Consider the following 25,344-nt stretch of genomic DNA (forward strand, 5'->3'; position numbering starts at 1 on the left):
TCTTAGACTAGCCAAGGGCTTATAAGTTCATCGACCTTACGGCCGGTTCAGAATTAATGCCTTAGAGCCATTCAATGCTAATATCGATTAGATCTAATCTTTATTTGGTCCTGCGTTCATGACGCTATGCCATTTCTGACTCTTAGGTCAGTGTCCCTGTCTAGTCAGTGCCATATACAGATAAACAACATTCACTAGCATTTAATATGCAATCAATGTCCACATTTATCAATCAACATGCCTCAATAACAATCACGCATGTCATATATACACAGGGTGTAATTTTCTTACCTCAGATTCGAGCTAGAATGAATAAAGAAACGACCCTTGTGAACGATCAACTATTAGTCCTTTAGTGGTCACCTAGTCATAACCAAACATTGGAAATCATCAATAAAAATGATCGACATAGGTTCCCAAACAAATATCTAGCCTCTGGGACATCAATCCAAAGTAATCTAAGTAGTAGGAACAATCCTGAGTCCTAGAACTATGTTCCCGGGGTCAAAACACACAAATGGGCTCAACCCTGCTCAAGGGTTGCGGCCCTGGCACCTTGGGTCGCGGCCCCCAGCCACCTCTAAAACAAGGGCCGCGACACCCTACATCAAGGGTCGCGACGCTCAGCAAGGGCAATTTCCCCCACCTACTTCTTCGAGCTAGGGCCGCGGCTCTCAAAGAACAAGGCCACGGCGCCCAACCCAGAACATGCCCAAACTCGTTCTCCTTCATCCCAAACCCTCCAAAAACATGCCTAAACATTACCAAATCATCAAATCAAAGTTCCCAATGGCCCAAAACCATCAAAACCCAAGGTTCAATCAAACCAAAAACTCAACAATTCACAAAGTCCAATTCAAAGCTTATAAACTCCAAAAAACTCAAAACTTTAAACTTAGATTACCTTCGATTGGGTTATTTTCCGTCAAATCCTTCGGTCAAGAAGCTTCTAATCTTTCCTAGGATCGCTATGCCTCGATCCTCGCTTGATTTCGACTCCTAGAACTCGAGATATCTTCGAAAAGGCTTCGAACGGTAAAAATGAACTATGGGAAGAGAACGAGAGGTTTTCTAACGTACGTTCTATCTGACAAGCTACTTCAAGCTTAAGTAACCTCAAATAAAACCTAGAGCTCGGGGTCCCAAAAACCTCCCCGGGGACATTATTGTAAAGCCCCGGATTCCCTAATATGGTTTAATGGATAGATTAGTAGGCCGGGAGGGCCATAATTGCTTAATTATGTCATTAAATGTATTTATGCATGTTTATGAGAATTATATTATAATATGATGTTAAATGCATGCATGTGGGTCCACATTTGTTTACAGGGGTGTTTTGGTAATTTGGCCCGTTGAGGGTATAATTGTATATTTGTTTGCATGTCAAAGATATATTGTGAGACCACATTATAATGTGGATTGGTTCGAGTATTTCGGCATGAGACGATCTTTAAGTATAGTTTATCGGTTTGGTCATAACAGGTTTAAGCTCGGGGCTCGGGGTGAGTCTCGAGGTGTTTTTAATGACTAGAGCGTTACCGGGAATAATAAGGTAACATGATATGAATTATTGACGTTTGAGAATATTGAGATTAGCGCGAATTGGGAAACGTATATTATGATTAACGGGATAAGTGGAAAGTACCAATTTTACCCTTGGAATAGTTTAAGAAGCCTTAAGTGACCTAAGGGCATTTAGGTCATTTGGATGGATTTATATAACCCTTTATTTGGCTGTAGAAGCATATAGAATAAAACAGAGCCAAAACAAGGTCTTTCTTCTCCAACCCGTACACCATCCTTCACCATTTCTCCTTTGGAGTTTTTGAGCTCAAAGTGGGGTTCAAGCTAGGAAATTAAGGGGCTGGGTTGTGGACTTGGTTCAGCCATTGAAGAAGGTTCAACTTGAATTTGAGGTGAGTTCAGCCATGAGTTCCTGGTTTGCACTCTGTTTCTCTTTTAGTTTTTCAGGTTATGAATTCTTGTTGATAGTTTGGATTTGAGGAGGTTTTGATTGAAGTTTAACTTGGGTTTTGATGAGGGTGAGTTATGGGTGATGTTTAGAGGTTAAATTGAGTGTTTGGAGGAGGTTTGGAGCTGGTTAGAGGGCCTGGTTCCAAGGGAAAATGCGGGGAAAAGTTTGCTGGTGCATGCTGTCCATTTTGGCTGGTCTGGGTTAAGCACCGCAGCATGGCTGTGGTGCGCCGTGGCCCTTGGCGTCTGGCAGAGAGGGCTGCCTCTATTAGAGGGGCGCGCCGCGGCGCAGCTGGGGAGGGTCGCGACCCTTAGTGGCTTTTTGTCCAAAATGGTGTTTTTAGCTTGGGGATTCAAGCCTTAGGCCTCGGGGTTGAACCTAGTACTCGGTTGAGTAGTGTTTGATGTCTCGGAGGCTAGGTTTTGGTTTGGGAACCCTTTGTTATCATTTTTATTGATGAATCCTATATTTTGGTTATGACCAGGTGACCGTCTAGGAATTTAAAGGTTGATCGTTCTCAGGGGTCGTTCTTATAATAACTTTCAATCGAATCAGAGGTAAGAAAACAATGTATGAATATAGTTGCACCCTGTATAGGTATATGACATGCATGGTTTGTTATTGAAGCATGTTGGTTGATATATGTGGACATGGATTTCATATTAAATGCTAGTGAATGTTGATTACTTGTTTATGGCACTGACTAGTCAGGGACCGACCCTAAAGTCGATGAACATGCATTGAATGGCTCTATAGTATTAATGCTAGACCGACCCTAAAGTCGAAGAACTTATAAGCGCTTGCCTGGTCTAAGACCAGATGTTTATAGCCAGGGCATATGGCCCCGGTGACTGTTTGTCACATGGTTAGGGGACGCTGTCCTTAGTTACGACTCTAGAGTCGGGAGGAAGGTTATGTTGGTGACCAATCACCATGCACCTATCCTGATCAAACTTATGAAAGAACCACTTATCAATTAAGCCCTGGTGACCCTATCGTCACATGGCTCGAGGGAGCTGTACCCATTTTTGTGACTTTTGTGACTGTCACCTATCTGTTTTGGACTGATAGTCCTGAATGATTATTATGGTCATTGTTGATGTTATATCATGCTTTATTGTGTTTTCTTGTTGGGCCTTGTCTCATGGGTGCTGCGTGGTGCAGGTAAAGGGAAAGAGAAGCTCACCCAACCTTGAGTGGAGAGCTTAGGTGGTGTTGTGTACATATGCGGCCGCTTGACCACCACGGCCAAGGAGTTCTCAGAGGGACTAGGGGGTTTACCCTGTTTTTGCCGCTTAGGTCGGCGGGGATTGTAAATTTGAAACTGTAGCGACCACTTTGTGTTATAAACATCTTGTAAACGTTTTTAATGGCTCATGAGCAGTTTATATACTTAATGAAACATATCCTTTCCTTTTTACTGGTTTTACACCTTAATCTGATAATAACACTTAGATCATGTTTTTAACCAAAGGACTCGGGTAGCGAGTCAAATTTCCAGTTCATTGTTCACCGTAACTTTTCTGGGGCAGCCAAGGCGTTACAACTTGGAATCAGAGCAATGCCAAGGTTAAGGTTCCTGTAGACTGGCTAGGTATGTACACACATCACTGAAGTCAAGCTCGACTCATGGTTTGGTAACTATTTATGTGGTTACATGTATAATTGCTTAAATGTGATATATATGCTTTACCTGTGTGCATGAGATACCATGTTGAACCTTTGCCCTGAAATATCATATCCTCAACAAATGTGTGCTAATTAGTATTGAGATTGCTGTAACCTGCTTATTAGTATGATTGGTTATGAGTTATTATGTGATACATGCTGAGTGCTGAATGCCATAAACATGTATCTGTTTGTGAATATTGAATGACTGTGGAATGTGATAATTGTCTGTTTGTTCTTGGACCGTAAGGCGGCAAGAGGTTTAGTTATTACTACCTTACTGGCCGTATTGATTATTGTTTCAGTAAGGTATCAGTGACAGAATGAACCCAGGGCAGACAGACATGTCAGCTGGCTAGAGTGATCCAGGCCAGAATAATAACAGTCAGGGTCAAGAGAATGACCAATCCCAGATTCCACAGCCAGCACCTGCAAACTGGCATCAACTATTTGAGAAATTGCAGGCTACAGTGTTAAAACAGGGAGAGGAACTTCGTCTCCTAAGACAACAGCAAGTGCCTGTAGTGGCCAGTGTTGCAGAGGCACCTTCTGTGTCGGTGCCAGTTACTGGGCAACTGCCTGAGGTTGGAAACAAATGGGAACCTCTTTATGAGCAGTTCAAGAAGCAACAACGTGTTTGAGGGTAGTGCAGATCCTACCAAGGCTGAACAATGGATGAGCATGATTACCACTATTCTTGACTTTATGAGGGTAGTTGGTAGTGAGATGGTAGCCTGTGCTACCTATATGTTTTGGGATGATGCCCGGATTTGGTGGGAAGTGATTGCCCAGACCAAGAATGTTAATACCCAGAGCTGGGAGGAGTTTCAGACCTTGTTTAATGAAAAGTATTACAATGATGCCATCAGGGCAGCTAAAGTTGATGAATTCATGAGGCTACTTCAGGGAATCTTATCAGTTACGGACTATGCCTTAAAGTTTGACCGTTTGGCAAAGTTTTCCAAAGAGTTGGTGCCCACTGATGGGACCAGGAGAGAGAGATTCTTACAGGGGCTACAACCCAGGTTAGCCCGAGATGTACGTATCACCACTGTGGCAGGAGTTACTACTTATGCACAGGTGGTGGAGAAGGCACTCATAGCTGAGAGTGCAGAGATTAAGATCTGGCGTGACAGTGCAGCCAAAAGGGATTTCAGGAGGCCAGGTCCTCCACTTGTGGGTTCCGGTAGGGGTGTTGGCCCCAGTGATCAGAAGAGGAAGGTTCCTGACACCTTCCCAGTTCCAGGTCCTGACAGACGGCCCCGTGGTATTTCTATGGGTCGTTCAGGTGGTAATGAAGCCTGGAGGTCTTATCCTGAGTGTCCTAGATGCAAGAGGCATCACTTGGGAGAGTGTAGGGAAAGGACCTGCTTCTCATGTGGAGCAGTGGGTATTCTTAAAAAGGATTGCCCTAAGGCAAGAAAGGAAGAACCCAAGAAGGCAAACAGCTCGGCCAGTAGAAGCTGAGGCTTCTCCCTCAGTTGTTACAGGTCAGCTTCTTAGTTCTGGAACCACTTATAATGTATTGATTGATTCTGGTGCTACATATTCCTTTGTTTCTAGTCGTGTTATTGATAGATTGTGTAGACCTTGTGATTTCTATGCTGTGGGGTTCGGTACCTTGTTACCCACTGGGGAGTTGGTGGTATCCAGGAGATGGGTCAGATCTTTGCCAATGATAGTTGAGGGCAGAGAGTTGTTAGTGGATCTTATAGAGTTGGTTATGACTTACTTTGATATGATACTGGGTATGGACTCGTTAGCAAAGTATGGGGCAACCATTGGCTGCAGAAGGAAGATGGTCACCTTTGAGCCTGAAGGTGAGGATCCTTTTGTGTTTGTTGGTGCTGTGCATGGACCCCGTATTCCTATGATTTTTGCATTAAGGGCTAGGGATTTATTGCAAGGAGGTTGCATTGAATTCTTAGCCAGTGTGGTTGATACCACTCAGGTCGTGCCAGTGAGACCCGAGGATACTAGACTTATTTGTGAGTTTCTGGATGTGTTTCCAGAAGATTTGCCAGGGTTGTCATCACACAGAGAGATTGAGTTCGTTATAGAACTGGCACCAGGGACGGAGCCAGTGTCTAAAGCACCATACAGAATGGCCCCACCTGAGTTGAAAGAGTTAAAAGTACAGTTGCAAGAGCTGTTAGATTTGGGTTTTATCAGACCTAGTTTTTCACCCTGGGGTGCGTCAGTTTTGTTTGTGAAGAAGAAGGATGGTTCTCTGAGGATGTGTATTGATTACAGAGAACTGAATAAGTTGACAATTAAGAACCGGTATCCTTTGCCAAGGATAGATGATCTGTTTGATCAATTGCAGGGTAAGACGGTATTCTCTAAGATTGACCTTCATTCTGTTTATCATCAGTTGAGGGTTAAGGAGGGAGACATACCGAAGACCGCTTTTCGCACTAGGTATGGGCATTATGAGTTTTTAGTTTTGTCATTTGGATTGACTAATGCCCCTGCTGCTTTCATGGATATGATGAACAGAGTGCTCAAGGATTACTTAGACCAGTTTGTGATCGTCTTCATCGATGATATTCTGGTATATTCTCAGACTGAGTCAGAGCATGAGCAGCATCAGAGGTTGGTTCTATAGAGATTGAGGGAGCATAGACTGTTTGCAAAGTTCAAGAAGTGTGAATTCTGGTTGTCTCATGTATCTTTTCTTGGGCATATTATCAGTAAGGAGGGGATTAAAGTAGATCCAACAAAGATTGAAGCAGTCAGAGATTGGCCAAGGGCGAAGAATGCTTCTGAGGTTAGAAGTTTCCTTGGTTTGGCAGGGTATTACAGGCGTTTCGTGGAAGGATTCTCAAAGATTGCTACTTCGTTGACTGAGCTAACACGCAAGAGTCAGAAGTTTGTGTGGTCAGATAAATGTGAGAACAACTTCCAGGAATTGAAATAGAGGTTGATTAAATCTCCGATTCTGAGTCTTCCGACAGATCAAGAGAAGTTTGTGATTTACTGCGATGCTTCTCATCAGGGTTTGGGCTGTGTTTTGATGCAATCAGAGAAGGCTATAGCTTATGCTTCTCGTCAGTTGAAGGAGTACGAAAAGAGGTATCCTACTCATGACTTGGAGTTGGCAGCGGTGGTTTTTGCTTTAAAGATATGGAGGCATTATCCCTATGGAGAGAAATGTAAGATTTATACAGACCAGAAGAGCCTGAAGTACTTCTTCACCCAGAGGGACTTGAATATGAGGCAAAGGCGTTGGCTGGAGTTCGTGAAAGATTATGACTGTGAGATTCTGTATCATCTAGGGAAAGCCAACGTGGTAGCTGATGCTTTAAGCCGGAAGGGTCCGGGACAGATTCATGGTATTAGGCTGATAGCCAGAGAGTTAGCTGATGATATGACCAGAGCTAGTATAGAGTTGCTGGTGGGCCAGTTGGCCAATATTACACTACAGTCTACGCTGTTAGAGAGGATCAAAGAGGGTTAGTTGAGTGATCCACAACTGATCAAGATTAGAGAGGGTGTCTTGGCTAGAGCATCCAGAGATTATACAGTGTCTGATTTGGGGTTGTTGAGATGCAAGGGACGGATATGTGTTCCGTTGGACACTGCTTTGAGGCGAGAGATTCTGGATGAATCTCATACTACACCTTACTCTTTGCATCCGGGCACCACGAAGATGTATCAGGATGTGAGATCATTGTATTGGTGGCCAGGGATGAAGAGAGATGTAGTAGAGTATGTAGCTAAGTGCTTGACATGTCAACAGGTCAAGGCTGAGCATCAGAGGCCGGCAGGGTTATTGCAACCACTGGATATCCCAGAGTGGAAATGGGAAGACATCACGATGGATTTTGTGGTGGGCTTACCCAGGACTGTTGGTCAGCATGATTCTATTTGGGTGATAGTGGATCGCTATACCAAGTTAGCTCACTTTCTACCAGTGAGGACTACTTATACTGTTGACCAGTATGCAGATCTCTATGTGAGAGAGATCGTGTGCCTCCATGGAGCTCCTACGTCGATCGTGTCAGATCGGGACCTTACTTTTACTTCCAAGTTTTGGAAGAGTTTACAGAAGGCCATGGGTACACAATTGAAGTTCAGTACAACTTATCATCCTTAAACAGATGGGCAATCTGAGAGGACGATCTAGATATTGGAAGACATGCTGCGGGCATGTGTGCTGGACTTTGGTGGATCATGGAGTAAGTATCTGCCTTTGATAGAGTTCTCCTATAATAACAGTCATCAATCTACCATTGGAGTTTCACCTTATGAGATGTTGTATGGTAGGAAGTGTAGATCTCCCATTCATTGGGATGAGACAGGTGAAAGGAGATACTTAGGTCCTGAGGCGGTTCAGAGGACCAGTGAGGCTATTGACAAGATTACAGCTCAGATGCTTACTTCTCAGAGTAGACAGAAGAGCTATGCAGATCCCAAACTCAGGAACGTGGAGTTCCAGGTGGGAGACTATGTTTTCCTTAGAGTCTCGCCGTGGAAAGGGATGAGAAGGTTTGGGAAGAAAGGCAAGCTGAGTCCTAGGTTTGTAGGTCCATTTGAGATCCTGGAGAGGATTGGTCAAGTGGCTTACAGGCTAGCTTTGCCTCCGGCATTGTCGGGCGTGCAAAATGTGTTCCATGTATCCGCTCTTCGGAGGTATGTGTCTAATGAGAGCCATGTTTTGAGTTATGAAGATCTGGAGCTTGAGCCAGATCTCTCCTTTGAGGAGCAGCCTGTTCAGATACTTGACAAGAAAGATAAAGTCCTTAGGAGCAAGACAATACCTTTGGTTAAGGTATTGTGGAGGAACAGCAAGGTCGAAGAGGCGACCTAGGAGCTGGAGTCAGATATGCGGAGTCAGTATCCCGAGCTATTCAGGTAAATTTCGAGGACGAAATTTCTGTAAGGAGGGGATAATTGTAAAGCCCCGGATTCCCTAATATGGTTTAATGGCTGGATTAGTAGGCTGGGAGGGCCATAACTGCTTAATTATTCCATTAAATGTATTTATGCATGTTTATGAGAATTATATTATAATATGATGTTAAATGCATGCATGCATGTGGGTCCACATTTGTTTACAGGGGTGTTTTGGTAATTTGGCCCGTTGAGGGTATAATTGTATATTTGTTTGCATGTCAATGATATATTGTGAGACCACATTATAATGTGGATTGGTTTGAGTATTTCGGCATGAGACGATCTTTAAGTATAATTTATCGGTTTGGTCATTACAGGTTTAAGCTCAGGGCTCGGGGTGAGTCTCGGGGTGTTTTTAATGACTAAAGTGTTAACGAGAATAATAAGGTAACGAGATATGAATTATTGACGTTTGAGAATATTGATATTGGTGGGAATTGGGAAGCGTTAATTATGATTAACGGGATAAGTGGAAAGTACCAATTTTACCCTTGGTATAGTTTTAGAAGCCTTAAGTGACCTAAGGGCATTTAGGTCATTTGGATGGATTTATATAACCCTTTAGTTGGCTGTAGAAGCATATAGAATAAAACAGAGCCAAAACAGGGTCTTTCTTCTCCAACCCGTACACCATCCTTCATCATTTCTCCTTTGGAGTTTTTGAGCTCAAAGTGGGGTTTCAAGCTAGGAAATCAAGGGGCTAGGTTTGTGGACTTGGTTCAGCCATTGAAGAAGGTTCAACTCGAATTTGAGGTGAGTCAGCCATGAGTTCCTGGTTTGCACTCTGTTTCTCCTTTAGTTTTTCAGGTTATGAATTCTTGTTGATAGTTTGGATTTGAGGAGGTTTTGATTGAAGTTTAGCTTGGGTTTTGATGAGGGTGAGTTATGGGTGATGTTTAGAGGTTAAATTGAGTGTTTGGAGGAGGTTTGGAGCTGGTTAGAGAGCTTGGTTCCAAGGGAAAACGCGGGGGAAAGTTTGCTGGTGCGTGTTGTCCATTTTGGCTGGTCTGGGTTAAGCGCCGCGGCATGGCTGTGGTGCGCCGCGGCCCTTGGCGTCTGGCAGAGAAGGCTGCCTCTATTAGAAGGGCGCGCCGCAGCGCAGCTGGGGAGGGTCGCGGCCCTTAGTGGATTTTTGGCCAAAATGGTGTTTTTAGCTTGGGGATTCAAGCCTTAGGCCTCGGGGTTGAACCTAGTACCCGGTTGAGTAGTGTTTGATGTCTCGGAGGCTACGTTTTGGTTTGGGAACCCTCTGTTATCACTTTTATTGATGAATCCTATATTTTGGTTATGACCGGTGACCGTCAGGGAATTTAAAGGTTGATCATTCTCAGGGGTCGTTCTTATAATAACCTTCACTCGAACCAGAGGTAAGAAAACATTGTATGAATACAGTTGCACCCTGTATAGGCATATGACATGCATGGTTTGTTATTGAAGCATGTTGGTTGATATATGTGGACATGGATTGCATATTAAATGCTAATGAATGTTGATTACTTGTTTATGGCACTGACTAGTCAGGGACCGACCTTAAAGTCGATGAACATGCATTGAATGGCTCTATAGCATTAATTCTGGACCGACCCTAAAGTCGAAGAACTTATAAGCACTTGCCTGGTCTAAGACCAGATGTTTATAGCCAAGGCATATGGCCTCAATGACTGTTTGTCACATGGCTAGGGGACGCTGTCTTTAGTTACGACTCTAGAGTCAGGAGGAAGGTTATGTTGGTGACCAATCACCTTGCACCTCCTGATCAAACTTATGAAAGAACCACTTATCAATTAAGCCCTGGTGACCCTATCGTCACATGGCTCGAGAGAGCTGTACCCATTTTTGTGACTTTTGTGACTGTCACCTATCTGTTTTGGACTGATAGTCCTGAATGATTATTATGGTCATTGTTGATGTTATATCATGCTTTATTGTGTTTTCTTGTTGGGCCTTGTCTCATGGGTGCTGCGTGGTGCAGGTAAAGGGAAAGAGAAGCTCACCCAACCTTGAGTGGAGAGCTTAGGTGGTGTTGTGTACATATGCGGCCGCTTGACCACCACGGCCAAGGAGTTCTCAGAGGGACTAGGGGGTTTACCCTGTTTTTGCCGCTTAGGTCGGCGGGGATTGTAAATTTGAAACTGTAGCGACCACTTTGTGTTATAAACATCTTGTAAACGTTTTTAATGGCTCATGAGCAGTTTATATACTTAATGAAACATATCCTTTCCTTTTTACTGGTTTTACACCTAAACCTGATAATAACACTTAGATCATGTTTTTAACCAAAGGACTCGGGTAGCGAGTCAAATTTCCGGTTTACTGTTCACCGTAACTATTCTGGGGCAGCCAGGGCGTTACAATTATAGTCAAAACTTCCAGAATTTCATCCTGATCTCAATAACTCCCAATTTATCATCAAATAAACATTCTTATTACCCAATAATTGACACCGTTATGACAAAACCACTAATCCATTATATAGTACCGTCTCATGCCGAATAGCTCGAATATATCTCCATAATAATGGATTCTCATTCACAAATCACAATATGCACCCAAATATACATATATACTCTTAACGGGCCAAATTATCAAAATATCATAATACTCAAAGGTGGACCCACATGCATGCATACACTACTACAAAAAAGACTTTTTAGGACTCGCATTGCGAGTCCTCTATTTGAGAGCCTTAAAAAATTGGGGTTTTTTAGGAGTCGCGTTGCGAGTCCTAAAAACAATGCGAGTCCTGAAAAGTTTTATTTTTTATTTTTAAAAAATTAATTTGTGGGTTTTGAATCCGGCGGCGGGGCTCCGGCAACGGTGGCGGCGCCACCATTAAAAGGTGGTGGTTCAGAAAACAAACTATTTGGTTTTAAAGCCCAAGAAGCAAGGAGTATGGTGGTGGTGGTGGTTTAGCTCGTGGTGGCTCGAGGTGGCCGGAATATGCTCGGAAAGTTTGGGAGAAACCCATGCACGACTGAACTTCAAGTGCTCCGTTGAGGGCCTTAGGCCGCGCGTGAGGTTGCCATCTCCAGGGGTCGGGGGTTTCGGGGGACGGCGCTTCCATTGGTCCAGCGCGTGGCAGTGACCGGAGGTGGGACGGTGGCGTTCGGTGGTGGCACTTTGGGAGAGAGGGAGAGAGAGAGAGGGAACCGAGGAGAGAGAGTGAAAATGTGGGTTGTGTGATTTTTTTGTTTTTTTAATATATAATAATAAAACTTTTGTTAAAAAAAATTGGAGGGAATTCGAAATGTTTCAAAATTCAAAATTTTATGATACACATAAGTTTTTAGGACTCGCGAATAATGTTTTTAGGACTCGCAACTCAAGTCCTAAAAATCTCCAGTTTTTTAAAATTCAAAATTTTATGATACTAATAAGTTTTTAGGACTCGCAAGTCCAGGATGTGTTTGTTTAAAAAAAAACTGAAACTTTTAGGACACACATAGTTTTTAGGACTCGCTACGCGAGTCCTAAAACAAATTCTTTAAGGACTCGCATTTATGTGAGTATCCTAAAAATGTGTCCTAAAAATGTGTTTTTGTAGTAGTGATATAACATCATATTATAATATAATTCATATAAACATGCATATTATCATTTAATGGCATAATTAAACAGTTATGGCCCTCCCGGCCTACTAATCCCGCCATTAAACCACATCGGAGGATTCAGGGCATTACAACTATCCCCTCCTTACAGAAATTTCGTCCTCGAAATTTACCTGAACAGCTCGGGATACTGACTCTGCATATCTGACTCCAGCTCCCAGGTCGCTTCCTCGACCTTGCTGTTCCTCCATAATACCTTAACCAAAGGTATCGTCTTATTCCCGAGGACCTTATCTTTTCTATCAAGTATCTGAACTGGCTGCTCCTTAAAGGAGAGATCTGGCTCAAGCTCCAGATCTTCATAACTCAAAATATGGTTCACATCAGATACATACCTCCGAAGAGCTGATACATGGAACACATTATGCACGGCCGATAACGCCGGAGGCAAAGCTAGTCTGTAAGCCACTTGACCAATCCTCTCTAGGATCTCAAATGGACCGACAAATCTGGGGCTCAACTTGCCCTTCTTCTCAAACCTTCTCACCCCTTTCCATGGTGAGACTCTAAGGAAGCTCTCCCACTTAGAACTCCACGTTCCTGCGCTTGGGATCTGCATAGCTCTTCTGTCTACTCTGAGAAGCGAGCATCCGAGCTCTAATCTTCTCAATGGCCTCCCTAGTCCTCTGAACTGCCTCAGGACCTAAGTATCTCCTTTCACCTGTCTCATCCCAATGAATGGGAGATCTGCACTTCCTACCATACAGAATCTCAGAAGGTGCAACTCAAATGGTAGACTGATAACTGTTATTGTAGGAGAATTCTATCAAAGGTAGATACTTACTCCAAGATCCACCAAAGTCCAACACACATGCTCTCAGCATGTCTTATAATATCTGGATCGTCCTCTCAGATTGCCCATCTGTCTGAGGATGATAAGTAGTACTGAACTTCAATTGTGTCCCCATGGCCTTCTGCAAACTTCCCCAGAACTTGGAAGTAAAAGTAGGGTCCCGATCTGAAACGATCGACCTAGGCGCTCCATGGAGGCGCACGATCTCTCTCACATAGAGATCTGCATACTGGTCAACTGTATAAGTAGTCCTCACTGGCAGAAAGTGAGCTGACTTGGTGTAGCGATCCACTATCACCCAAATAGAATCACGCTGACCAACAGTCCTGGGTAAGCCCACCACGAAATCCATCGTGATGTCTTCCCACTTCCACTCTGAGATATCCAGAGGCTGCAATAATCCTGTCGGCCTCTGATGCTCAGCCTTGACCTATTGACATGTCAAGCACTTAGCCACATACTCTACTACATCCTTCTTCATCCCCGACCACCAATACAACGATCTCACATCCTGATACATCTTCGTGGTGCCTGGATGCAAAGAATAAGGTGTAGTATGAGATTCATCCAGAATCTCTCGCCTCAAAGCAGTGTCTAATGGAACACATATCCGCCCCTTGTATCTCAACAATCCTAACTCAGACACTGAATAATCCCTGGATGCTCCAGTCAGAACATCCTCTCTGATCTTGATCAGCTGTGAATCACTCAGTTGACCCACCTTAATTCACTATAACAGCGTAGACTGTAGCGTAATATTAGCCAACTGGCCCACCAGCAACTCTATACCAGCTCTGGTCATATCATCTACTAACTCTCTGGCTATCAGCCTCATACCATAAATCTGTCCTGGACCCTTCCGGCTTAAAGCATCAGCTACCACGTTGACTTTTCGTGGATGATACAAAATCTCACAATCATAATCTTTTACCAACTCCAACCAACGCCTTTGTCTCATATTTAAATCTTTCTGAGTGAAGAAGTATTTCAGGCTCTTGTGGTCGGTATAGATCTCACACTTCTCTGCATAGAGATAATGCCTCCATATCTTCAAAGCAAAAACCACAGCCGCAAACTCTAAATCATGAGTAGGATATCTCTTTTCATACTCCTTCAACCGACGAGAAGCATAAGCAATTACCTTCTCTGATTGCATCAAAATGAGAAGCATCACAATAAATCACAAACTTCTCTTGATCTGTCAGAAGACTCAGAATTGGAGCTGTAATCAACCTCTACTTCAGTTCCTGAAAGCTATTCTCACACTTATCTGACCACACAAATTTCTGGCTCTTGCGTGTCAGCTCAGTAAATGCAGTAGCAATCTTTGAGAACCCTTCCATGAACCACCTATAATAACCTGCCAATCCAAGGAAACTTCTAACCTCAGAAGCATTCTTTGGCCTTGGCCAATCTCTGACCGCTTCAATCTTCGCTGGATCTACCTTAATCCCCTCCTTACTAACAATGTGCCCAAGAAAGGATACCTAAGATAACCAGAACTAACATTTCTTGAACTTAGCAAACAGTTTGTGTTCCCTCAGTCTCTGTAGAACCAATCTCATATGTTGTTCATGTTTTGACTCAAACTGAGAATACACCAGAATATCATCGATGAAGATGATCACAAACTGGTCCAGATAATCCTTGAATACTATGTTCATCAGATCCATAAACGCAGCAGGGGCATTAGTCAATCCAAATGACATAACTAGGAACTCATAATGCCCATACCTGGTACGAAAAGCAGTCTTCGGTATATCTCCTTCCTTGACCCTCAACTGATGATAACCAGAACGAAGGTCGATCTTTGAGAATACCTTTTTACCTTGCAGCTGATCAAACAAATCATCTATCCTTGGCAAGGGATACTTATTCTTAATTGTCAGCTTATTCAGTTCTCTGTAATCAATACACATTCTCAGAGAACCATCCTTCTTCTTTACAAACAGAACTGGCGCACCCCAAGGTGAGAAATTAGGTCTGAAAAACCCAACTCCAACAGTTCTTACAACTGTACTTTTAATTCTTTCAACTCAGCTGGGGCCATTCTGTAAGGCGCTCTAGACACTGGCTCCGTCCCTAGAGCCAGTTCTATAACGAACTCAATTTCTCTGTGCAGTGGCAACCTTGGCAAATCTTCTGGAAACACATCCAGAAATTCACAAACAAGTCTGGTATCTTCTGGTCTCACTGGCACGACCTGAGTGGTATCAACCACACTGGCTAAGAATCCAATGCAACCTCCTTGCAATAAATCCCTAGCCCTCAATACAGAAATCATAGGAATGCTAGGTCCATGCACAGCATCAACTAACACAAAAGGATCCTCACCTTCAGGCTCAAAGGTGGCCATCTTCCTTCTACAATCAATGGTTGCCCCATACTTTGCTAACCAATCCATACCCAGTATCATATCAAAGTCAGTCATAACCAACTCTATCAAATTCACTGATAACTTTCTACCCTCTACTGTCACTGGCAAAGATCTGACCCATCTCCTGGATACCACTAACTCTCCAATGGGTAACAAAGTTCCAAAACCCACAACATAAAATTCACAGGGTCTACACAATCTATCAATAATACTACTAGAAACAAAATAATGTGTAGCACCAGAATCAATCAACACATTATAAGGGGTTCCAACACTAAGAAGCTGACCTGTAACAACTGAGGGAGAAGCCTCAGCTTCTGCTTGAGTCAATACGAACACTTGAGCTAGGGCCGAGCTGTTCACCTTTCTGGGTTCTTCTTTCCTTGCACTTAGGGAAATCCTTTTTAAGATGACCCACTACTCCACATGAGAAGCAGGCCTTTGCCCTACACTCTCCCAAGTGATGCCCCTTGCATCTACGGCACTCAGGATAGGACTTCCAGGCTTCACTACCACCTGGACGACCCATAGAAATACCACGGGGCCGCCTATCAGGACCTGGAACTGGGAAGGTGTCAGGAACCTTCCTCTTCTGATCACTGGGGCCAACACCCCTACCAGAACCCACAAATGGAGTACCTGACCTCCTGAATTCCTTTCTGGCTGCACTGTCACGCCAGATCCTGTTCTCTGCACTCTCAGCTGTGAATGCCTTCTCAACCACCTGTGCATAGGTAGTAACCCCAGCCACAGTGGTGATACGTACATCATGGGCTAACCTGGGCTGTAGCCCCTGCAAAAATCTCTCTCTCCTGGTCCCATCAATGGGCACCAGCTCCATGGCAAACTTTGCCAAACGATCAAATTTCAAGGCATACTCAGTGACTGATAAGTTCCCCTGAAGTAGCCTAATGAACTCCTCGGCCTTCGCCGCCCTGATAGCATCATTATAATATTTTTCATTAAACAAAGTCTGAAACTCTTCCCAAGTCAGAGCATTCACATTCTTGGTCTGGGTAATAACCTCCCACCGAATCCGGGCATCCTGACGAAACATATAAGTGGCACAGGCCACCCTCTCATTACCAGTTACCCTAATAAAATCAAGGATAGTTGTAATCATACTCATCCACTGCTCTGGCTTGGCAGGATCTGCACTGCCCTCAAATACTGGAGGTTGTTGCTTCCTGAACCTTTCATAGAGAGGCTCCCATTTATTTCCAACCTCAGCAGCTGGGCAGCTGCTGGCACCGACACAGGAGGTGCCTCTGATACACTGGCCACAGCAGGCACTTGCTGCTATTTCAGGAGACGAAGCTCTTCTCCCTGTTTCAATATTGTAGCCTGCAAATCACTCACTATCTGCTGCCAGTTTACAGGAGCTGGCTGTGGAATCTGTGACTAGTCATTTTCTTGACCCTGGCTATTATTATTATTCTGGCCCTGATCACTCTGGCCAGCTAAAGTATATGTCTGCCCTAGATTCATTCTTATTTGATACCTTGCTAAAATATTGATCAATACGACCAGTCAGGTAGTAATAACTAAACCTCTAGCCGCCTTACGGTCCAAGAACAAGCAGACAATTATCATATTCCACAGTCACACAGTTATTCAAACAGATACATGTTTATACCATTTAGCACTAAGCATGTATCACGTATTAGTTCATAACAACCATACAAATAAGTATGTTCCAACAATCCCAGTACTAATAAGCACACATTTGTTGAGGATATAATAATTCAGGGCACAGGTTTAACATGGTGTCTCATGCATACAAGTAAAGCACATATACCACATGTAAGCAGTTATACATATAACTACATAAATAGTTACCAAACCATGAGTCGAGCTTGGCCTACTCGAGTGCAGGGGCATTAATTGGCCTACTCGAGTACTGGATCATGGTTACCCAAAGGTGCGATCCACGCCGCCTTGATCCAACAACCAAGAGGAAGAGCACCTCAAAGGTCATCCCATCCAACGATCCTCTTTGACGCAGAGATAATAATGGGGTCGTTCATGCGGATGGGACGCTTCAGAAGTCAAGTTGACATTTAACTGCCAACACGATAACCAATAGAATGTCTTCTGACCCTTCAAATTCGAGTACCTTCGACGCGCCAATCACACAAGGACACATACGCACCTAATGATGAAGCTGAACGAATGGGAGGCATCCAGACGGCCCTGAAGTGAATGAAACGGGGCCCTGGTAAACAAACCCGGATCCTAGTAAACAGACCGGGCTTTTTGGATTCGGTCTGGGACATTAAAACAGGCGTTCACTCCACGAGGGTTCAGCAAGCAATGCCCCCCATCAATGGACCCATCACCTTGGAAATGAACCGGGATGTACTGAGATGGTCCGAGAACAAGCCTCCACCGCGCAGGCACGGATGAAGGCTTGGGGGTAATTGTTATCCCCGTTTCTCCCCAAGTGTATGGATCCACACTCTAAGTTTATGGGTCGCCTTCTAGGGAGTTAAAGCCCAGATTAGGCCCAGTAGACAAAGAGAGAACAAATATCGGCAGCCCGAGTCTTGATAAGGCCCAAAGGGCATCCGGGAATATAAGCCAGGACCGTCGCCGGGGCATGTTGTATTAACCCGGGACCGCATCCCAGGATGTCTCCCAAGATGCAGTAAAAGAGGTCGTGGCTCCCAGGTCTGAGATTAGGCCGGGATCGTCATAGATGAACCCGGGTCCTGGTAAACGAACCAAGACCCTGGTAAATGAAGAGGGATGTTGGTAAACGGACCTGGGTCGGATGGCCGAGATCGGCGTGATAAAGTATCCCTGATGCTGACATCATCCCAAGAAGTGTGGAGCTATGTCCCCATATTTAACCTGCAGAGCAGGTTACATCAGGAATGTACGCCGTCGATTCAGAACTGTATTGCCACTACACTGACAGATCTTGTCCCCTGAATCTTCTTCGTAGCCTACGACACCCAGACTGGAGCAACAGTTTGTCGGAAGTCTTATAGTGTGGCTATTTGGGCTGGCCGAATGGGCCCTGATTAATATATATTTTATACTTCAATCTTTTGCATTAAGTCTCCATCAGAGAGCAAATGATATTTATTCCCTTATTGGGCACGGATTAGTCCGGCCCAAGCCCAGTACACTCGCTTGCCTATAAATATAAAGAGTGGTGCACTGGGGAAGGGGCCCAGATTTTTTCTTGTAAGCAATTACTCTGCTCAAACTTGCAGAAAACTTCATTGCCAAAAGCTCTCTAAGCTCTAATACAACTGACTCGTGGACTAAGGCTCATTTATGCCCCAACCAAGTAAAAACCTTGCTTGCATTTTCTAAATCCTTTCTTTTTAAACTCTCTTATCTTTTATAATTCTAGTTTCCGAAAAACTCGATAAACAATTACTATTGCACATATTTATAGAATTACAGTTAATTATATTAAATTTAGTGGAAATTAAGTTTGAAAACTAGTGAAGTAGGTTCTGGAAAATTTGTGTGTTGTGGTGGTATAAGGATGGAATTATCCATGTCGATTGTTGTTTTTATTTGTATTGACTTAATAGGTTCTTATGAAATTGGGATATGTTATAGAAATTGAGGAAACTCTGCTCATTTTTTTAGGATTTATTAATTGAACATGTTTTTAAATATGTAGTATTTATTCATAGAGTTGTAATTTAAACTTTTTAGGTTTGGCGGTAGGTTTTGAATAGGATATCGAGAATTTGTATGCTGCAATGATAACCATAAGTCCCTAGTTTGAAGTAATCTTATCATGTCTCTTGATTAGATAAGGTTACTTTGAACTACAGGTTTTGGTAGTCCTATTTATAGGAAAAACTCTGCTAAATTTAAAATAAAAAAAAATTAATACATAAGAAATTTCAATATTTCAAATAATTACTTAGGTAAACTTCACATGTTTAGTTGCATGACCACTTTAGATGTTTATGTGGTACTTAGCTTTTGTTTCTATATGAATTTGTATATATATGTACATTAAGTCTATAAAGTTTGTGAATTTATTTTATTTTAAGTTTATTGGAATGTTCAGATATATTTATTAATATTAAAATAATTGCAAATTAGAATTAAAAAAATAATTATGAAAATATTTTATAAAAAGTCAAAATAATAATAAGAATATTTTTTTAGGAAAAAAATATCTTTAATTTCAGTTATTATGTAATAATTGAAGTTAAATGATACTATTTAACTTCGGTTATTATGTATAAACCAAAATTAAATGGTATCTTTTAACTTCGGCTATTATGTAAAAACTTCGGTTAAAGTTAATTTTGATTTTTAAATAATCTTAACTTCGTTCAGATTAATTTCGATTAATATTTCTGCGAGATCTGAAAAATAACAAGCAAAAAATCGAAGTTAAAACCTAATTTTTTGATTAGGGTATGTATTGATTTGATTCATTCATGATTTTTTTTGAACCATTTTAAGCAGCATAAAATGTCAATCTTCATAGCCAAATTCCCTTGTAACATCTCAAAATATTGGTGATATTATCTGAAATTAGAATAAAACAATCCTCAATGTGTAATGATGATCCTAATTAATGAAGCCTATAATTGTTTATAGGAGAAATAATCTTGGCCTCAACATGCTCCAAACTATCTGTCTTAATAATTCTTATTTTATCAAATTATTTTTTCATCACACTCAATTTCATTTCAATTTTATTCGACATTCTCTTTAAAAAATTACTTTGCAAAGAATTGTGAAAATAATATCATTTTGCAAAACAATAAAAACAATTCACCATATTTTTTATTATATTTGATTAATAGATACACGAGAAAGACTTTTAAATATTTATCTACTCGTTGCATAATTATATTTTTGACACACATGTTTCAAGTAACGTGAAAAACGTAACATGTGAATCACACATAAGACTTTTCTTGACCGACATGATTTTTCGTGCCCAATGGACCATACACTGCACTGGTAGAAATGCACCCAATACGAAAGTGAATTGCTAAGTGGTATGTTCAACCAAACGACGCTAGCTAAAATTGGTAGGAAAGGAAAAGCACTTGTTTTGCAAATATTAAATATAAATAATAGAATAGTTCATTTTTTTTACCAAAAGATGTTGTAGTGGCTTGATCAAGCTCTAAAAGCTTAGGAGGCTTTCTAATTTTAGTGGCTTGCTCAAACCCATATGCGATTTCAATCAATTTTGGTTCAGAGCCTCTCAGTCCCCCTAAGAAAATGCCAAATGGCTCCCGTTTACCATAGCCTGCCGGCACAGTAATCCCAGGGAATCCACCAATAGCCAAGATTTTATCGACATTTTCGTAAGGGAAAGCAGATCCACCAGAAGCCACCAATGCATCTAGCTTGTACTCTCTCATCAACTTCACAAAACCATTTCTTGTTTGTCTTGCTAAAGTGGCCAATGCAGCCTTCTCTGCCTTTCTTATTCCATTTGTTGCTTCGGCTGCTATAAGTAACTCTTGCCCATATTCCTTAATTTTTTCCTACAGCCCAAAATTTAATTGGTCAATAATAATATGTATATATACTGAATTAGTATCATGTACATATTCTTACCAACTTGGAGTTTTTCTTGTTGAAGGCTATGACGTCGGCTATGGACCGCACTGGCGATGACACGAGCTCTTTTAGGTATGCATTTAAATCTATCTTGAACTCAGCAATCAATGCAGTATTTTCACTCGATACATCATTCATGATTTCGTCAATATTTGTTATGTTCAAATTATCTATCACAATTGCGCCATTTTTCCTGATTTTGCAATAAAGTATTAATAGATTTCACACCAAATTAAATACCGAAAAGATATATAGAATTAAAACATGCTAATAAAGATATTGGACTACCTTAGTGTGTTGAGATGTTGCTCAAAAGTATTATGCAGAAATGTGTCAATCTCTTTAGAAATGTTGAATTCAAAGTAGGGATGTCTTACAATCCCAAGTCTCTTTCCTTTGAGTCCATTTGATCTAAGAAATTGTGCATAGCCACCTTTCGGAATATACTTGGATTTCTCTATTGTTGTTTTGTCATTCTTATCAACACCAGCAATGACATCAAGAACATAAGTGGCATCTGAGACTGTCCTACAAATTGGTCTATTTCAACCACAACTCATTCAGTTCAATAACTAGTATATATATGTAATATATAAACCATATTGTAAAGAACGTACCCAACTGTATCTTGTCTGTGAGAGATGGGAACAACCCCTGCTCGGCTAGTGAGACCAATAGTTGGTTTGATGCCCACCACTGAGTTTAAGCTGGATGGACATATAATAGAACCAGCTGTCTCTGTTCCTAATGTAACCGTTGCCAAATTTGCAGCTGCTGATATTGATGACCCACTGCTCGATCCACAAGGACTTCTGAATCCCATTTTGTAATAAGGGTTCTGTGTATATATGCATATCATATCTTTGTCAAATATTAATCATTTAAGAGAGCAATTACTAGCTATAATACCCATATATATAGGTTTCACAAAATTTAATTCACGTCATCTAAAACATGTATCAATTGTAATGGTGTAGTCACTAGTCAGTACGCATATTGAGAAATTGAATCAAATTCATTAACTCGTCACACAGTTTTAGGATACTATTGCTAGTTCAGCTTTGCTTTTAGCACAAGATGGACCTTTTATAAAGTGAAGGAATGCCTTGCAATTCTGTATTGGGATAAGTTAATATGAAACAGTGACCGTGGAGTCGACAAGAACTTACCACCCCTTGGCCCCCTCTGGCGCTCCAACCATCAGGTGCATTGCCTCTAAAAGCAGACCACTCGGTCAAGCTGGCCTTTCCCAGTATGATAGCCCCAGCTTTCTTGAGCTTGGCCACCACTCCGGCGTCTCGCGGCACGACTGAGCCAAGCAACGCCAGTGAGCCAGCAGTGGTGTTCATCTTGTCCTTGGTGGCTATATTATCCTTAACCAGAACAGGTATTCCATGGAGCTTAGAGAACGATATTGGAGCCTTGACCTTTCTCTCGTGGTCAGCCTTATCGGCTAGAGCACCAGCATCTGGATTCACTTCTATGACCCCATGTAGAACTGGATTCAACCGTTGGATACGGTCTATATAGAACTGTACGAGCTGCCTGGAGGTGAGTTTGTTGTGCCTGAAAGCGAGTTGGATATCGTCTACGGTGGCTTCTTCGATTGAGAAACCATTATTAATAGAATCGGCAGGTTTGAGAGAGTGGTACCCAGTTGAAAATATAGATAAAAGAATCAGAACTAGTAGGTGGCATATAGAAGAGAGAGATAAAGCACCCATGGTGGAGGAGAAATGGTTTTCTTGAGCTGGACTACAGGACCTTGATGATGATCATAATGCTAGGTCCGACAATTATTATAAGATAACGAAAGATAACTAACGAGCAATCATGGTGTGTAACATGCTTGTCCATTAGTAGCATATTGTACTACAAGAACATCTGGCTTAAAAGATAGTCACGTGTTTAAAATGTTTCATCTATATGTGGAAAAGAAACTAGTGTTATCACAAGAAAAAGATAAAATAACAGACCATGTGGATGAACTTTGGTCGATATATGTGATGTGTGAAACGGGAAGGTAAAGTAGCTTTATTTATTTATAAATTTAGTAATTAGCAACCTATTTGGCCTTTTTCTAAGTTGGGACTACTTTAAATATATATTGGTAGCGAGTGTTTTAAATCAAAATCTATAGTTAATTTTAGTATTATGAATAAGTTCCAAATGTTTTTTTTTTTTATGTATAATGTAGTTATAATGAATTCTCACAATTTTTAAGAAATTTTAAATATAACATTCCACGCATATGTAATAAGCTATTTGAATACTAATTTTGTCATATTAAATTATCTGAAATCTCCTAACAAGAAGTCTTGTAACTATATTAATAAAATTACAACTTATCCATATTTTATAGTTAGCTACCCAATAATTTTTCATATACATTTATATAAATATAAATATAAATATTCACTTTAGATATTATTTAGATAATACACAAATGAATTCAAATTTTTAACCGGAAACTGATGTTAATTAAATATTGAAATTATGATAAAATAGAGCTATTACTATACGAATATATTAATCCTTCATTCAATATATTTAACTATCTAATCATTATGTGCCATTTATATATTATAATCGTCACATATATTTCAATATTTATGACGATATTCCATGGAGCTTACACAACACAAGGATATTGGTGGAGCCTTATCCTTTCTCTCGTGGTCTGACCACGAGCATCTGGATTCAGTTGAATTGAAATTTATTTTACTCATCTTTTTTTTTTTTTTAAATGTAACTTATATGATGTATGCAATAGTGTGGAAATGATACATTTGCAAGCATGTGAATCACTATACAAATATATATTTTAAGTAGAATAAGTATCCAGGGTAGCGGCCTTGCTACGCTGCATGTCATCCCAAAGGGGGGACCCGGCCCTTATCTCGGACTGCAGTGCCACCAGGTGCTATCCGTCGTCCACTTTCGTCTTCGAGGCTTCTTCAGTAAAGCACTGGATGTAGGCCCTCAGTGTCTCCACGGGGAGTTGCTTGATATTTGCGAGAGCGTTGATCTGCATATCCATCCTCATGGCGGCCACGAACTGCTTGCGAAACGCTGACTGCAGCCCGTACCAGGATTGGATGGATCCTGGCTTAAGTCTCTTCCACCATTCTTCGGCGGGACCGCCCAAAGTGATCGAGAAGCAGAGGCACTTGCCGTCGCCACTGACGCGGGCCACTGTCATGAGCCGGTTGTATCGGGACAGATGGTCCCTGGGGTCGGTGTTTCTAGTATAGGCGGTGAGGCTTGGCATCTTGAACCCCTTGGGGAGTATGGCGTCCAAGATGTGCCTTGCGCAGAGCTCTTTATCCTCTTCGTCAGAGTCGGTGTCTGTGCCTTCTTGCTTGCGGACCAGGCGATCCGTGACCTTTTTCAACGCGACCATCTGCTCCATGAGCTGCCTGGCCGTGTCATCTTCTAGGGGGATTCCCTCGTTTCTCCTGTCGTTGATGTTGTTCTTGAGGTCGCCACCTCGGGGGAGGATCTTTTCCTTCCGAGCGTTCAGTCCATCGCGTATGTCTATCCGGGAAGTGTCGTCCCCTGAACTGAGGGCATGACGTTCCTCGCGGCGAGGCCGTTCCCGACGGTTCTTGTTAACCAAGGCACTTGGGTGCAAAGATCTTTCCCGCCCGTCTCACCCTGAGGCGTGCCGGGGCTGTGCGTTCCGCGGCCGCGTCCCCTGCGGATCGATCGGGTGGCCTCGTCCTGAGACGGGGCGTACCTTCTCTTTCCTAGGGAGCGGTTGGGAACAGGTCCCAGCTTTTGCGACGGGGGTGGTCTTTTCTCGGGTCTTTCCACCGGCCTTCGTTTTCTCCCTGTCCGGGTTTCCTAGAGCTGGCTCAGGAAAAGGCTCTGGGGGAGGGGCTAGGCTGGATCCTTCGGGGACCCCGGCTCGCTCTTGTGGAGCAGGCTGCTGCGCTTCTGGAAGTGAGCCAGTTGCAGGATTGGCTGCTGGACCCTGCGCGGCTATGAGTACCTGCAGGGCTTAGAAAGACTCTTGCATCCGTCGATACGCCTCCGCTTGCACAGCGATCCTGGCTTCCTGATCCAGGACTTGCTGCCTTAGTCTGGTCACCTCCAAGTCTGGCTGGTCGGGCTCTCCTTCGGGGGTCTCGGGATCCGCAGCTTCGTCGTGGTACTCCCCCTCATTTTCCTCTTCATAATATTCCCCCTCGTTTTCCTCTTCGTATTCCGCCCCACCCTCGTAGTCTTGTGACTCTTCATGGTGAGATGTTTGAGGAGGCGCGTTCTCGGGCAGATCCTGAGGGAGATGCTGTGAAGGCAGCGGGTCTCTGTTGCCCTGCTCTAGATTGCTAGGGTCGAAGGTTGTGTGTCGTGTGTTCACCATTGTAGTGAAGGCGTGACGTTAACACTAGCTTCCTTCAGCTCTCAATGAAAGCACCAAACTGTTAACCGAGGTTTTCGGTTTCTATATTAAAAA

At 42.4% G+C, this 25,344-nt stretch overlaps 1 protein-coding gene and 1 pseudogene across 1 annotated transcript; both read right to left on the reverse strand.

Moving 5' to 3' along the window:
• The window catches only part of LOC133788612 (probable amidase At4g34880), a 75,407-nt pseudogene extending 52,537 nt beyond the window's left edge, over positions 1-22,870 (reverse strand).
• On the reverse strand, positions 20,321-22,731 carry LOC133788604 (probable amidase At4g34880). Its single transcript, XM_062226144.1, has 5 exons — positions 22,055-22,731; positions 21,503-21,723; positions 21,174-21,425; positions 20,883-21,078; positions 20,321-20,809 (listed from the first exon to the last, which is right to left on the reverse strand). The coding sequence occupies exons 1-5, from the start codon at positions 22,607-22,609 to the stop codon at positions 20,336-20,338; spliced, it is 1,698 nt and encodes a 565-aa protein (XP_062082128.1). The 5' UTR covers positions 22,610-22,731; the 3' UTR covers positions 20,321-20,335.
• Positions 22,871-25,344: the final 2,474 nt, after the last annotated feature.

This window comes from Humulus lupulus, chromosome 1 (genome assembly GCF_963169125.1).
Source record: "Humulus lupulus chromosome 1, drHumLupu1.1, whole genome shotgun sequence".
In the NCBI taxonomy this organism is placed as follows: domain Eukaryota; kingdom Viridiplantae; phylum Streptophyta; class Magnoliopsida; order Rosales; family Cannabaceae; genus Humulus; species Humulus lupulus.

Bases quoted from the DNA above. Each gene is read 5' to 3' on its own strand.
- LOC133788604 (XM_062226144.1), bottom strand. From the start codon at position 22,609: ATGGGTGCTTTATCTCTCTCTTCTATATGCCACCTACTAGTTCTGATT. The intron at 21,724-22,054 runs GTAAGTTCTTGT...ATATATACACAG, and splicing joins CCAGAGGGGGCCAAGGGGTG to AACCCTTATTACAAAATGGG. The intron at 20,810-20,882 runs GTAAGAATATGT...TTTGGGCTGTAG, and splicing joins ACAAGAAAAACTCCAAGTTG to GAAAAAATTAAGGAATATGG.